The 14,706-nt window shown below is 36.8% G+C and overlaps 1 protein-coding gene across 1 annotated transcript in view; it reads right to left on the bottom strand.

The window, feature by feature from the left end:
• The window catches only part of NELL2 (neural EGFL like 2), a 388,326-nt gene that overhangs the window by 279,956 nt on the left and 93,664 nt on the right, over positions 1 to 14,706 (bottom strand). Inside the window, exons 5-10 of the mRNA XM_068970314.1 lie at positions 14,463 to 14,636; positions 14,280 to 14,376; positions 11,326 to 11,398; positions 11,073 to 11,155; positions 9,451 to 9,579; positions 7,626 to 7,728 (exon numbers count right to left, since the gene is read on the bottom strand). Of these exons, the coding sequence (XP_068826415.1) occupies positions 7,626 to 7,728; positions 9,451 to 9,579; positions 11,073 to 11,155; positions 11,326 to 11,398; positions 14,280 to 14,376; positions 14,463 to 14,636 (659 nt within the window). The remainder of the gene's footprint in view (positions 1 to 7,625; positions 7,729 to 9,450; positions 9,580 to 11,072; positions 11,156 to 11,325; positions 11,399 to 14,279; positions 14,377 to 14,462; positions 14,637 to 14,706) is intronic.

Here is a 14,706-nt window from a genome sequence, read left to right as displayed (position 1 = left end):
CTTCCTCTTGATTGCTATTTCTACCTTTTTCATTACTGCATAGATCCCCAAAGTCAGCATTAGCATTCTGGTCACATAGCCCCTTGTGGAGAAATATAAAGCCAACTAATTTATAATTGTGTTCATGCATGAGACCCTCCAATGCATACTGCATATTTCCCATGCTTCCAGAATTACTTTAGAGACAGCTAAGCTTATTGGTTATGTTGCTCAAAATTATTTTCTTTTTTAATGTCACCTATATAAATTATGCATTTCTTTTTTTTTAAGAACAAAGAGATTCTTGGTGAATTATATACCATTGCTTTTCTTTTCCTCCTCTTTATATTCACATGTTTAAAAGTCTCTGAGTCAGTTTCATTCCTGTCATTACTTTAAAAAAAAATTACTTGAGTGATAGTCATTTAATCCCTACTTTCCTACTCATTTTAAGTGAGAGAGCTAGATCATCCATATTTGCATACTAATGTGGAAATAAAAGAATCAAACTACCCAAGCTAACATCTCCTGCCAAAAAAAGAAAAAGAAAAATGATCTTCGGGGAAATGTTTGTACTTATTTGTATTTAAAAATCTACTCTTATTTTCTATTATTTAAAATTAAGGAAATTGGTCCACAAATATATGAAAAATTGCTCATCTTCACTAGTTGTCAGGGAAATGCAAATTTGAAGTACAATACAACATGATGTATCAATATATCATAATGCTTAAAATTAAAAAGACCAAGAATGTCAAGTGTGGGTGAGATTGTGGAGCAAATGGAATGTTTATACATTGTTAATGGAAGGGCAAACTGGAAAGGTCACTTTGGGAAACCGTTTGGCAAAACAATTTTGCCGAAGGGTTTAACAGTTTTGTTGTAGAATAAAACAGCTGTACTGTGTGCCCAAACAACTCTAAGGTAAATATACATCAGGCATGCATGACACCAAAAACATGTACATCACATTTACAGAAGGACATTTATAGAGTCAAAAACTGGAAACCACCTGACTCACTCTTCAATAACATATTGGACTGTGATATATTAACACAAAGGGGACACACACAGCAAAAAACATGAAAAATCAACATCTACCTGCAAAAAAATATGGATGAATCTTGCAAATGTGAGTTTAAATAAAAGCCAAACACAAAAAAATGCATAATGCATTGGTTCCAAGTGTCAACCCTGATCAAGACCCACCCAAAATACTGAGGGAAAAATGGTCCTGAAGATAGTAGCACTGTGTGTTAGAACAGAATTTGAGGGGAAAAAAATAACCTTGATTTACAAAATAACTGATCTCAGAAAAGTCATTTAACTTCCCTAGCTTCACTGTTTGTGTTTTACACTGTCCCTATTTACCTCAACAAAAGCAAACTGCAGTTCTGAAGATCTCTAGGACCTGTGCAATTTTAAGATCTATGGCCAAATGAGATAGTTTCACTAGATTGAATAAAAATAAATTAAAAAAGAGTAAATTGTGAAATATATATATATATAAATAAAAATATAAATGATTCTTTTCATAAAAACAGGAATAATAGCTAACATTGTTCTAAACACTTTACCATTCATTCAGTCTTTACATCAACCCTTAGATATAACATCACAAATGAGGCAGCTGAGACTGGGAGAGGTAAAGTAACTTGCACGGCTAATAATCTAATAAGCAGTAGAGCCAGAACTCAAACCCAGAAAATCTAACTCTACAACCCACATGCTTAACCACTCAATAGGAATGGTAAGCCCATTTTACCTAAGCTGACAGTGTATTAAGTGTAAAACTGTATGATGTCTAATCAACACAGAACACTGTCTGGATCACAACAAACTGTGGAAAATTCTCCAAGAGATGGAAATGGAAACACCAGACCACCAACCTGCCTCCTGAGAAAATCTGTATGCAGGTCAAGAAGCAACAATTAGAACTGGACACAGGAAAAAAAGACTGGTTCCAAACTGGGAAAGGAGTATCTCAAGGCTGTATATTGGCACCCTGCTTATTTAGCTTATATGCAGAGTACATCATGTGAAATGCCAGGTTAGATGAAGCACAAGTTGGAATCAAGATTGCCAGGAGAAATATCAATAACCTCACATATGCAGATGACACCACCCATATGGCAAAAAGTGAAGAAGAACTAAAGAGTCTCTTGATGAAAGTGAAAGAGGAGAGTGAAAAAGTTGGCTTCAAACTCAACATTCAAAAAAAACTAAGAACATGGCATCCTGTCCCATCACCTCATGGCAAATAGACGAGGCAACCGTGGAAACAGTGAGAGACTTTATTTTCTTGGGATCCAAAATCACTGCAGATGGTGACTGCAGCCATGAAATTAAAAGATGCTTGCTTCTTGGAAGAAAAGCTATGACCTACGTAGACAGCATATTAAAAAGAAGAGATATTACTTTACCAACAAAGGTCGGTATAGTCAAAGCTATGGTTTTTCCAGTAGTCATGTATGGATGTGAGAGTTGGACTATAATGAAAGCTGACAGCCGAAGAACTGATGCTTTTGACTGTGGTGTTGGAAAAGACTCTTGAGAGTGCCTTGGACTGCAAGGAGATCCAACCAGTCCATTCTAAAGGAAATCAGTCCTGAATATTCATGGAAGGACTGATGCTGAAGCAGAAGCTCCAATACTTGGGCCACCTGATGCGAAGAACGGACTCATTGGAAAAGACCCTGATGCTGGAAAAGATTGAAGCTGGGAAGAGAGGGGGGCAACAGAGGATGAGATGGTTGGATAGCATCACTGACTCGATGGACATGAGTTTTAGTAAGCTCTAGGGGTTGGTGATGGACAGGGAGGCCTGGTGTGCTACAGTCCATGTGGTCGTAAAGAGTCGGACACAACTGAGTGACTGAGCTGAACTGATTATGTATTCAAACTCTGATTTTATTCAACTAACATAATTATTATAATTTATTCATATAAATATGTCCTCTGAGAAAACACCTATTAAAATAACTATTGCTACAAGCGAGCACCAACCAATTTTGATGGTCACATTCACATTTCCTCTATTTGTTGCCTTTCTAGAAATGGAGAGGAAATCTGTCTTCCCAGTTGTTTTTTATTAAAACATAGCCTTTTCTGCAAAAGACATTACAACGTTAGTTCTCATTTGTTTCTGGTTCTCTGTATTCATGAACCACCTTGCTGTGAAGCAGTACTCTGTGTTCAAACTTGAATATACAATCCACTGAAATAAAATAAAATGAATGCACAGAATAGCTTAAATTTTCTTCTAAGTTCAGTGACTTTAGTAGCTTTCTATTTCATAGAATCGTAATGGATTATTTTCTGATAATTTTTAAATGGGTTGAGATTTTATATACTTTAATTAGTTTCACTTCATCGTATTTCAGATTTAATGTCACCCAAAATATTTATCAATATAAACAGTTACATTTACTGCATAAATGTACAGTTACATTTTCTAGAGCTGCCTTGAATTTGTGTAAATCTTACTATTGATTAGTTGAGAGTCTGTGACTGGAATAAACAGTATGGTGGTGGTGGCTGAAATGGGAGAAGATAAGTGGACAAAGGCAAACTCTGCTTACTTTGTAACTTCACCTAGACTTAGCCAGGACCCTAATGGCCTTTGTATGGTAAGCTTAGCTACCAACTGATGAAGGTAGATCACTGAGATTAATTTGAGCAGATGCTTTTAAAGAGGGAAGTAGGCTGGCAAAGCACAGCACTTTCAGACAGAATTTCTCTGGAACATCTAACTAGAAGTGTGTTCTTGGACAAGTCATGTAATCCCTCTACTTAGGAAGATGGAGACAATGCCTAGTTTATACAGTTGTTATAAAGATCAACTGGGGAGCAAAGTACGTGCCTTCCAACCTGAGGAAGACATGTGACTTTGTTATAGTTATAATTATTAAGACATTAAAGCTTGGCATTGGTGCAGTCCTGCCTTTGGATTTCATCCTAACTCCACCATGGTAGCTCAGTTGTAGGGGTATAAAAGTTAACCTCCTCCTTCCAACACTTTGCTTATGTATATTCAAATAAGGATCCATGACAGGCTTGGTTCTCTCTGACTTCTCTCCCAAAATAAAACCTTCCTACTATTCAACAGTATTCCTATTTGGATAAAGGGCTAGAGCTGAAGTTACAGAGGAAACACATAGAGCAGGCTACAAAGCAGGGCAGCCCAGTGTTGCACAAACAACTTTGGTGAAGCAAGGCTGACAGCATTATACAAAGATGACCGAAAATGACTGGCCACATGTACTGGTGGTGCTCTTTTCAGTCTTGGCAGACTGACATTCAGTGTTAGGTTACATGTTTTACCTTCCAAAGGCTTTAGAAACAATAAATGATTCATCTCTTTAAACTGTTCTCACTACAGAATATATTTTGTTAATTTTATGTCATTAAAGAGGCTATCATTGACTATGCCAAAGCCTTTGACTGTGTGGATCACAATAAACTGTGGAAAATTCTGAAAGAGATGGGAATACCAGACCACCTGACCTGCCTCTTAAGAAACCTGTATGCAGGTCAGGAAGCAACAGTTAGAACTGGACGTGGAAAAACAGACTGGTTCCAAATAGGAAAAGGAGTACATCAAGGCTGTATATCGTCACCCTGCTCAATGGACATGAGTTTGGGTAAACTCTGGGAGTTGGTGATGGACAGGGAGGCCTGGCGTGCTGCAATTCATGGGGTCACAAGAGTTAAATATGCCTAAGCGACTGAACTGGACTGAAAGAGGCTATTGAGCGAAAGAGTTTTAAAGACTGAATGAGTGCACTGTGGAAGAGGAAGGCTATGGTTGTGTTTTAAAAAGTAAAACACATAGAATTCATATTCCACTGAAATTAAGTTCTCATAAATTATAACACTGATTCTACTGGGAAAATTAGTATAGGAAAACGATCCTGTTCCCCTCATACATAACTGTAAAATACACACACACAGAACATCGTAGATCTGTGTAACCATTGGCTTCTCCTACTTTTAGCACATATGACAACCTGAACTATGTAAACAAGTCAGCTAATTATTATTAAATTTATTTTAAATATTATTTATCCTTATAAAATATTTTTCGCAAATCTTTTCAGGAGAACATTTCCTGAAATGTTTTAGTGACTGTTTTTAAACTTATGCATGTGGATATTGCTTAATTCCATTCATATGAAATGCCCCAAATAGGAAAAGAAAGTAGACTAGTGGTTGCCAGGGAGTGGCAGAAGCGGGAAGTACAGAATGATTCTTACTGGTTAGACTGTATCTTCCTGGCACAATGAAAATGTTCTGGAATTACGTAGTGGTGATAGTTGAACAACCTTATAGACATACTAAAATATACTGGATTGTACACTTTTTTTAAGGATAAATTGTATCATGTATCAATTTACTCAATAGGAAGTTAGGTATTTCTATTTTCTAAATGAAAAAATTTGTGCATATGGAGACACAATCCCGAATTATCTCTAATATTTACCATATGACCTAAATACTTATTTCTCTTATGAAAAAACTCTATGGGTATTTACTAAAAATAGTATGCCAGCTCGATACTGGGACACAAATTCTCTATATTCCATGGCACTCATATCACTGAATGTAACCAAAAAGACAGTCACTTAATCCTCATTATTTTTCAGCAGTATGAAATGAAAGACTCAAATTCCAGTGATGCTGTGGTCCTTTCACTGGTCACTCAGTTACAGCTTTCACTATTTTATGTTGGAAATACAACTGATTTCCAATCATTAACACCAAAGTCTGCCAGAAGCACTTTGCATTAATGAATTTAAAAATATTTTACCATTTAATTAAGTCTATCTAACTACATTATTTTGGAGAAGATTTCAAGCATAGTCTGATTTAATAGGCAGCTTACTGTTGGTAACAGACACAAATGGCAAAATCAGAACTAAAATTTACCACTTCTGACTAATTCATCTGTCATGGTGGTTCATTATTTCATTCAGCCTGTTTCTAATAAAATCAATATCACTTAATACAAATCTATCTATACAAATTTTACCTACAAATAGGTAAAAATGTAGAAGTATCAGTGTAAAAGATAAAAGAAAGAACAGCAAAAACTGATTCCTGGTACTGCCATGATACCAATATAAAGTCCTATAGAGGACCTTTCTTCTTTCTACCTCCAAGCATCTACAAAGAAAACTACAGAATGTTGGTACAAGCTTTTCATTATTAATACAACCTCAAGGAAGAACTCAGATTATCCCTCACCAGGGAAATTAGCTAGTGACATATATATAACCCTTCCTGGTTCATACACTAGGTTAATACCCTAGGTGACTCGGTTAATACACTCTCATGAAATGGATTGGTTCAAAGTAAAGTCTAACAAAATTAAATATAAATAAGCTCCTGGGGGAATTAAATCAGTGAACTACAAAGTGACTTCCTGATTTTTCTCTAATAACTTGTCACTCTCACCAGAAGGAGCACCCTACATAGGGAAGAGTAAGGTATGGCAATGTCAGCAGAGCAAGGTAAGCATAAAAAACCCTAGAAAAAGTAGCTGCTACTTTTCTCTCCCTCTTCTTCCTCTTCCTTACTCTTCCTCTCTTTCTATCTTCTGTGTACACACATGTGTGACATTAGATGGCACTTACGAAGTGAGCTTCAATTTGGGATTGAAGTGAGACACAATTTGGGATTGTGTCTCCTGAGCTTCCCTGATGGCTCAGAGAGTAAAGAATCCACCTGCAATGTAGGAGACCCAGGTTCGATCCCTGGGTTGGGAAGATCCCATGGAGAAAGGAATGGCAACCCACTCCAGTATTACTGGCTGGAGAATTCCATGGGCAGAGGAGTCTGGCAGGCTACAGCCCATAGGGTCACAGAGAGTCAGACACAACTGACTGACTAACACTAACTCTACATACCCCTATATATTCTACAAATTTTATGACAACCCAGGTTTCATATGATACTATTTCTTGGCTTTTTTAAAAAGGCTAAGTTTTAAATGTTACTTTTAACAAGGACTTGAGGCAACTGTTAAAGTATAAATAATATAGATGCAATGTTTTCTCTTAGTAAATAAAATGTATAGAATCTATTCGATGATAGCTATGGATTCAAAGAGCATTTTCAGACATCAGAAGTGAACTGTATACAACAGATGCTGAAAGTCAGACAGCTTCTTCATTCGGTGGCATGAGCATCTTTTTATGATTAAGACCATGGCCGTCCACACTGGACTATTCTATAATAATGTGTACTTCTGTGATTTGGACATACAGCGAGTTTTGTAAAGGTCATTTGTACCATGGATTTTCTTGGTTATCTTGGCTGAGTGTGGACTATTCTTAACCTAGTTGGGAGGCATTTGCATCAAGCACTGTTAATTAGAGAAATGCCTTCTACTAAGCTGATTACATATCTTTGCTACTAATGTCACTAGACAGAATAGATTCCTCAAACAAAACTTTTCTTGCTAGAATACAACATTTTTAAGTGGAAAAGAACTGCCCAACCGAAATAGAGAAGGGATTCTTCCTATTTTCATCATTTCTAAAAGCTATTTAGCTTACCCAGATTAAACCAATGATGGGTGAATATTTATTAATACAAAGCTTTAGTTTTGCCAAGAAAGTAGTCACCATAAAAGTTATGCTCACATTTGCATTCCTTGCAGCACTTGCCATCCACGTATGTGAGAGCCGACTTGAGGGGGCAGTCAGGATTTGGGCAAATCAGAGTTTCACACTGGATGGTTCCATTCTGAGAAGAAAACAGTATTTTAAAGAATTTTCAAGTTGCAGTTTGGTAGTTTTCAAGTATTTTTGTTTCTTAAATATCAAATTCTTCACGTAAAATGTCATAAATATTACTATTCTCTTTGGTAAAACCGTAATTTTACAGTAAAATTACAGTAAAATCCATATACAGAGACCCACAGTAACACAAGTTGGGTCATAACGCAGGTGGTGGTTGACCCCATCTTCTGCTCAGCAACTAAGCTAGAGGTCTCACCTCCTATTGTGAAGTGAGTGAGGACAGGGGTGGAAGGAAAGGCACCACTGGCAGGGAAACAGCAGGCTGAGAGCCAGACTGGGGTACTCATGTCTCCCCAGCTGACTCACAAAATGAGCATCAACAAACAATATTTCTGGAATAGCAGCTGCCATGCTGGAGACCCAGTTTCAGGATGCAAAAATCTTCCTAGAGATATTTTAGCTCAAACAGACCACCACCATGAATGGACGCTGACAATCATCATAAGAGGTACCAACCTAAAGGGTACCTCAGCGAATTTGATTCCTGAAGGTCACCCAGAACTCCGAGGTAGTTTAGTTGCTTTTCTAGTCTTTTCAAAAAACTATGACTTTGCCACACTACATCTTGTATCTTACTCAATTTGACTTGGGGCACCCATTTAACAAGTTGCAAAGGTTTTACTATAGTTGTGAAATGTAATTTTGGTAGAAATATGTTTCTAAATAGAAATCAGACAAAGCCTGCACACGCAATGCATATGAACTGTTATTTCACCACTAACTTTGACCATCTTCACATCATGATGTTCCATGTTTAAGTAAACTAGATGAACTTGGGAAAAATGTTTTAGACTTCTGACTTCTTTATAGCCAACCAGTTTTCACAAATAATTCAAGTGGAGTTTAAAAGTTCAAAACCAAACTCGTTTTGAACTTTCCTTTGAAAATGAACTTATATGTTTGAAATAATAATACACTAACCATTCTACCTTCTACCTTAGGACTTCCCTGGTGGCAGACGGTAAAGCGTCTGCCTACAATGTGCGAGACCAGCTTCGATCGCTGGGTCAGGAAGATCCTCTGGAGAAGGAAATGGCAATGCACTCCAGTACTCTTGCCTGGAAAATCCCATGGATGGAGGAGCCTGGTAGGCTACAGTCCATGGTATTGCAAACAGTCGGACATGACTGAGCGATTAAACTTTCTAACCATTCTACCTAATTAGTGAACAATTAGAGAAATCATATTTATTTAAACTCTGTAGTTTACATTCCACTGTATTAGTAAATTTTTAAAGCTTATTTAGACTCCATTATTTATTTATACAGCCAAATCTGGTCACAGTATTTCCTGTTGCATTTCATTTAGTTTTATCAAAATGCGTTAATAAAAACAAGAGGGGAAAAATCCCTGGAAAAGTTAAGGATAACAGGATAGAATCCTCTGGGATTCCTTTTACTGACCCAATTTAAATCATTAACTTCACATGTGGACAATAAACTTAAAACTTTATAGCATTCTTAAAACACAATAATCTTTATAAGCTAGAAAGTGTCTTTAATAATGCAATACATGGTTCTTTAGATTTGACTGGGTTTGCTGGCACTTTAGTGTTGTGTTTTGAGGAAATGGGTCTTGAAATTTTCATGATGACATTGGTTTAATACATTTTTAAAGAGTAGGGGCGTCTGAGGTCTATTAGTCTGAACTCCAGCAGAAGCCATACCAGGCATGTGCAGTTCTTACAGCCGTCTGTCCACGACTCGAATTCTCGGTAGGTGGTTCCCTTCATGGTGCAAGTCCTTTCACAGTAGCACTGGTCCAATCTATTCATTCGCTGCTCGGCTCGAGACAGCTGCAGTACAAAGGAAGAGGTTTGTATTGCTCAGCATTCCAGCAACACAGAAAGGCAAAACACTCCAACAGGCATCTGACTGCTTTTTAGGTGTATAGCACTAATGATGGCTATGCTCATCATCTATTATAAATATATTTAAGGCTTTAATTTATTTTTTTGTATTTGTTTCCATTATGGTTTATGACAGGATATTGAATATAGTTCCCTGCACCATACAGTAGGACCTTATTGCTTATCCATTCTGTCTATTATATAATAGTTTGCATCTGCTAATCCCAAACTCCCAATCCATGCCTCCCTCACCCACCTCTGTCTTGGCAACCACAAGTCTGTTCTCAATTTCTGTGAGTCTTTTTCTGTTTCATAGATAAGTTCATTTCTGTCATATTTTAGGTTCCACATATAAGTGAAATCATATGGTATTTGTCTTTCTCTTTCTGATTTACTTTGCTTAGTATGATCATCTCTAGGTTCACCCATGTTGTTGCAAATGACTTAAGCCTTTAATTTAAAAGAAAGGATTTTTCTCCTCTTCTTGTAGTAAATTTGCCTCCTGCCTTTGTGAGTGTGGAAGGGGGTTGGGGGTGGGGGTTCCCTTGTGGCTCAGCTGGTAAAGAATCCTCCTGCAAAGCGGGAGACCTGGGTTCGATCCCTGGGTTGGGACGATTCCCTGGAGAAGGGAAAGGGAGCCCACTGCAGTATTCTGGCCTGGAGAATTCCATGGACTGTATAGTCCACGGGGTCGCAAAGAGTTGAATACAGCTGAGTGACTTTCACTTCACTTTTTGTGTTGGGGGAGCAGAGAAAAGTATGCTGTATGATTTATGATAAAACAGAGAAAAGTCTAAGTCAAAATCGCATCATACACAATACAAAGAAGCATTTTCCATTTTTAAAAATGTTTAATTTCATGGCTATGTTTGCTCAAGTGCAAACATAAATTTTAGACTTTACATTTGTCAGAAACAAATCATCCATATACAACATAACTTTTAGGTCATCGGTATCTGCTATGCAACATGACAACAGCCTGGTGAAACTACAGGTAAATTTGACACATGGTTAAGACAGCCAATGATCCTACAATTGTAACACAGTGGTAGAAAGGTTTTGTGGGACCATTTCCCTCACGTAATTCTAGGGTCCATATTCTTTACAATGTCCTCTTGCCTCCTTCCTTGCAAAAAAAAAAAAAAACCTAAATAATAATAAAAACTAAATTAAACAATAAATCCTATTGTAGTAAGCAGTGTAAAAACCAAGTAATCTCCCTCATTCTTGATTTACTGAGTCATTTGTTATACAGATGTCTTGGGTTTGAATATTTATAAACCCCTTCCTTGAGCAGGGATTTTGATTCAGTTCGAGTACACAGTAGGGGATCAGAAAAATCTCAAAGGTGAACAACTGTGGTTATAAAAGAAACTGTAGGAAACCTCAAGGATTTTTGAGCTACACTCCCCCACACTCTATTTCTAAGGAGCTTTTACCTTGGCTGATGTTTTGGCTAAAATGTCCTGCAGTTCCATGATTTTCTGCACAAGTCCGTGAAAGTCATTGCACGTTGGACAGGCTAGAATCACAAACACCGCATCAGTCAAGTTGTATTTATAAGGAGTTCAATATGGTTAAGTCTATGCTGACAACTAATACATGAGAACTCCAATTGCAAACTGACATTTTGGACAAAATTAAACAAGAAGCACACTTTTCATTACATAGTGAGAGAACTAATGGACTTACTGCGATTAAGATCTGGGCACTGAGCAATAAATCCTTGGGGCATGACAAGTAATTGCACATCTTGCATTATACCCTGTGTGTGAAAAAATTTTTTAAAGATGTATTACTTTCATCTACCCAAATTATGTTCAATAGTCAAGTTCATGAAGGGAAACATTATAGGATAGACTCACCCAAGTCCCTGAAAAAAATATTTTGAATACATGGCTTTGACTTCAAACCAAAGGGAAAGAAAAACATCAGGCAAAATAGATGATTGCCATGTACTTTCTTATTGATAATATTTTTAAACCCTTAAAATTAAATGTCAAGATATAATTAAGAGGCAATAGTCATATGTTTGGGGAAGCTATTTTTAGTTAGCTTGAAGAAATGCTTGAAAATGACCTTTAAAAATCAACCTGAAAATCAGTTCAGGTTTCAGCAACAGTAAAACTGATACCAATTTTAAATTAACTATAATCATCAAGAAGAGAAGAGAAAAACTAAGTCATAAGAACAATGCTTATTTGAGTATTTCTCATTTCTCGGTTGGATCTTTTAAAGTGAATTCTTCAATTTAAAAAGGACAAGACGTTTATTAAACAGCTACAGCAAGAGTGAGTAATGAGTCCTTGGGAATACAGAAAGTTTAGCATGAAATTTTTTTAAATGCCAACTTGAAATGACATATTTTACACAGAAGTTCACATCACATGTTTCACATCATATGTGAAATTTACATTCATCCTTCCTCATTAAGACATAATTAGCTTCCAGTTCACAAGACTCTCAAAGCAACAGCCAAAAGGTAGTGACCTCATCAGATACTCTAGATGTCCCTTTCATTCATCACTCCATTTTCTTCCTTCATCATCTTTATTAATTTTAATTAATATTTCACTTTCTCCCTTTGAAAAATGCAAACAGAATGTTTAATGACAGAAGTGACCAAGACCAGAGTACCAATATATTATTAAGACAATTTTGATGTACCTTACAAACATTTACCAGTCACATCCTGGCCTATATATCTTCTACATATTTAACCAGATTAATAGTATGGTACAAAAAGAATGTCAGTTTAAATTATAAATATTTAAGTATATTGCATGGCATTTGCTGTATCTGTTGTTTGTTTGGGGCTTGGATTAGGGAAGCAACCTGTATATGACAATCTCCTGTCATCTGAAAGCATTAAAATGAAAGCAAGGCTTCCATGTACAGTTCTATGGTTGGTACAATGCCCAGCTCTAGAGAAGTACACATAACTGATGTGTGAGAAAGTTTCTGAGGCCACATCAGGCTCCAGGGGAAAGACTGCCATGATTAAACAGAAGAGAAACTTGATACCTAGAGCATAAATTTGCTATCCATTCTATGTGGAAAAAGTGGAGAAGGAAACGGCAACTGACTCCAGTATTCTTGCCTGGAGAATTCCTTGGACAGAGGAGGCTGGTGGGCCACACACAGTCCAGAGGGTTGCAAAGAGTCGGTTGCAAATGACTGAGTGACTTAGCACACCATGTGGGAAAAGAGCACTGATTTTTCAAGATTTGCAAACACGGGATCAAATCCCCATGACTGAGTCTGGACAAGTTACTTAACCTCTCTGAACAGGTTTATGCATGTGTAAAAGAGATTTTTTTTAAAGGCTCTGCAACAAGACTAAGATTCAATGAAATAACATATTCAAAGCACCTGGTTTCCAGATAACAGTTTAAATAAGTTTGAAAAACACATTAAAAAAGAAAAAATTATTTATTTATTTCACTGCTTCTGGTGTTGATTGCTGCATATGGGCTTCTCTCTAGTTGTGGCGCTCGGGCTTAGTTGCCCTACAGCGCATGGGATCTCAGTTCCATGACTAGGGATGGAACCCTGTGTCCCCTGCACTGGAAGACGGGTTCTTAACCCTGGACTACCATAGAAGTCAGGAAAGGTCAAAAGGATACACCACATGGCCCACCTCCTCACTGGAATGCATCTTGGTTGAGTAACACAGGTGCCACCAGGACAGACCCTGAGTCAGAATGATTGGCCAGAAACAACCCTTCACCATAAAACCCAAAACTGTGAGCCATGTGGCAGAGCAGTTCTCCTGGATTCCCTTATGCTCATGCTCTCTGCCAGGGCACCTCTTCTCAGTAAAGTCTCCTGTGTTGTCAGCAAAAAAAAAATATTCTTTAATAAAGTAAATAAAAACACCTTTCGAGGTTTACAAATCTTTCTTAGAACACAATTTTCAAGCTACTTGTACCTTCTCTAACTAGAAATCTGTAAGTTAGACACATCATTTATCATCTTCTAATAAATAACTTTTGTATGATAGGTAGTGTCAGAATCACTGGAGGAAAATGAGCTATGAGCTAGTAGTCAAGCAATTTCTGGACCTTATTTCCTCATCCTTAAAATACAGAGTTATGGGATGTCCATTAGATCCTATGATGCAATTCTATGGAGTATATCTCTAAATATGCAACAAGAAAAAGATATCAATTATAACTGCTTTCTAGCTTTAACAGATTTGTGCATATATTATTATATGTATTCCTTTCTCATTTTTAGACGTACAAGGAGATTATGAATAATGAATATTGAAAAGTTTTAAACCTTTGTTATTAACATCCTTATGAAAGTATCATCAAAAGTGGAGAGTTTATTTGTATATTAACATTTTAGATTTTTATTACTTTGAATGCCTAATTTCAAGAATACATTAACTGCCCTGATTGAGCCTTGAGAGACTAATCATCTCTGTCATATCTAAAGCTCAAATTCATTAAGAAAAAAAAATAGAATAGAGTTGACCAGCTAAATAAAACATCAGTGTTAAAAAAATAAAACAGAAATAGACACCAGTAGGAAAAACACTATACAAATCTATTTATTTTGCTTACACCATAAAAAGCAAAACTCATTAGAAGCTCATTAGAAAGCATTTGTATTTACATTTTATATTCATCAAAATATACCTTAAAATATCCATGTGCATTATTTCTCTGTCCCAGCCAAAATGAAGTGCCCAGGGGCAAGTCCATGGAAGGCTTTTCTACAACTCTTTCATATATTCTACAAAAAAACATCAGATAAGTAATATGTATTAACCGTCACTTCTTAGACTCTTCCGTTTCCTGAACTGAGAACACTTCACTTACTTATTACAGTCGACATGTAAAATCAAGTGGGAGGCACTGATGGCTAAGGAGAGCTTGTGCCACTTATCATCACCCAAAATGTAAGGAAACACTTCTGTGTGAGGGTGGTGGCTGCCGGAGCGGTAGTGAAGTCTGACTTCATTTCGATGGCCACTGCTTTCCAGTTCCAGGTACCTGCACAGAGAAGAATTACATGAGGCCCATTGAAAACAAAGTTCAAAAAAGATGGACATGACTTCTGTCT

Source organism: Capricornis sumatraensis, chromosome 4, assembly GCF_032405125.1.
Source record: "Capricornis sumatraensis isolate serow.1 chromosome 4, serow.2, whole genome shotgun sequence".
In the NCBI taxonomy this organism is placed as follows: Eukaryota; Metazoa; Chordata; class Mammalia; order Artiodactyla; family Bovidae; genus Capricornis; species Capricornis sumatraensis.
This window is presented reverse-complemented; position numbering and strand designations above follow the sequence as displayed.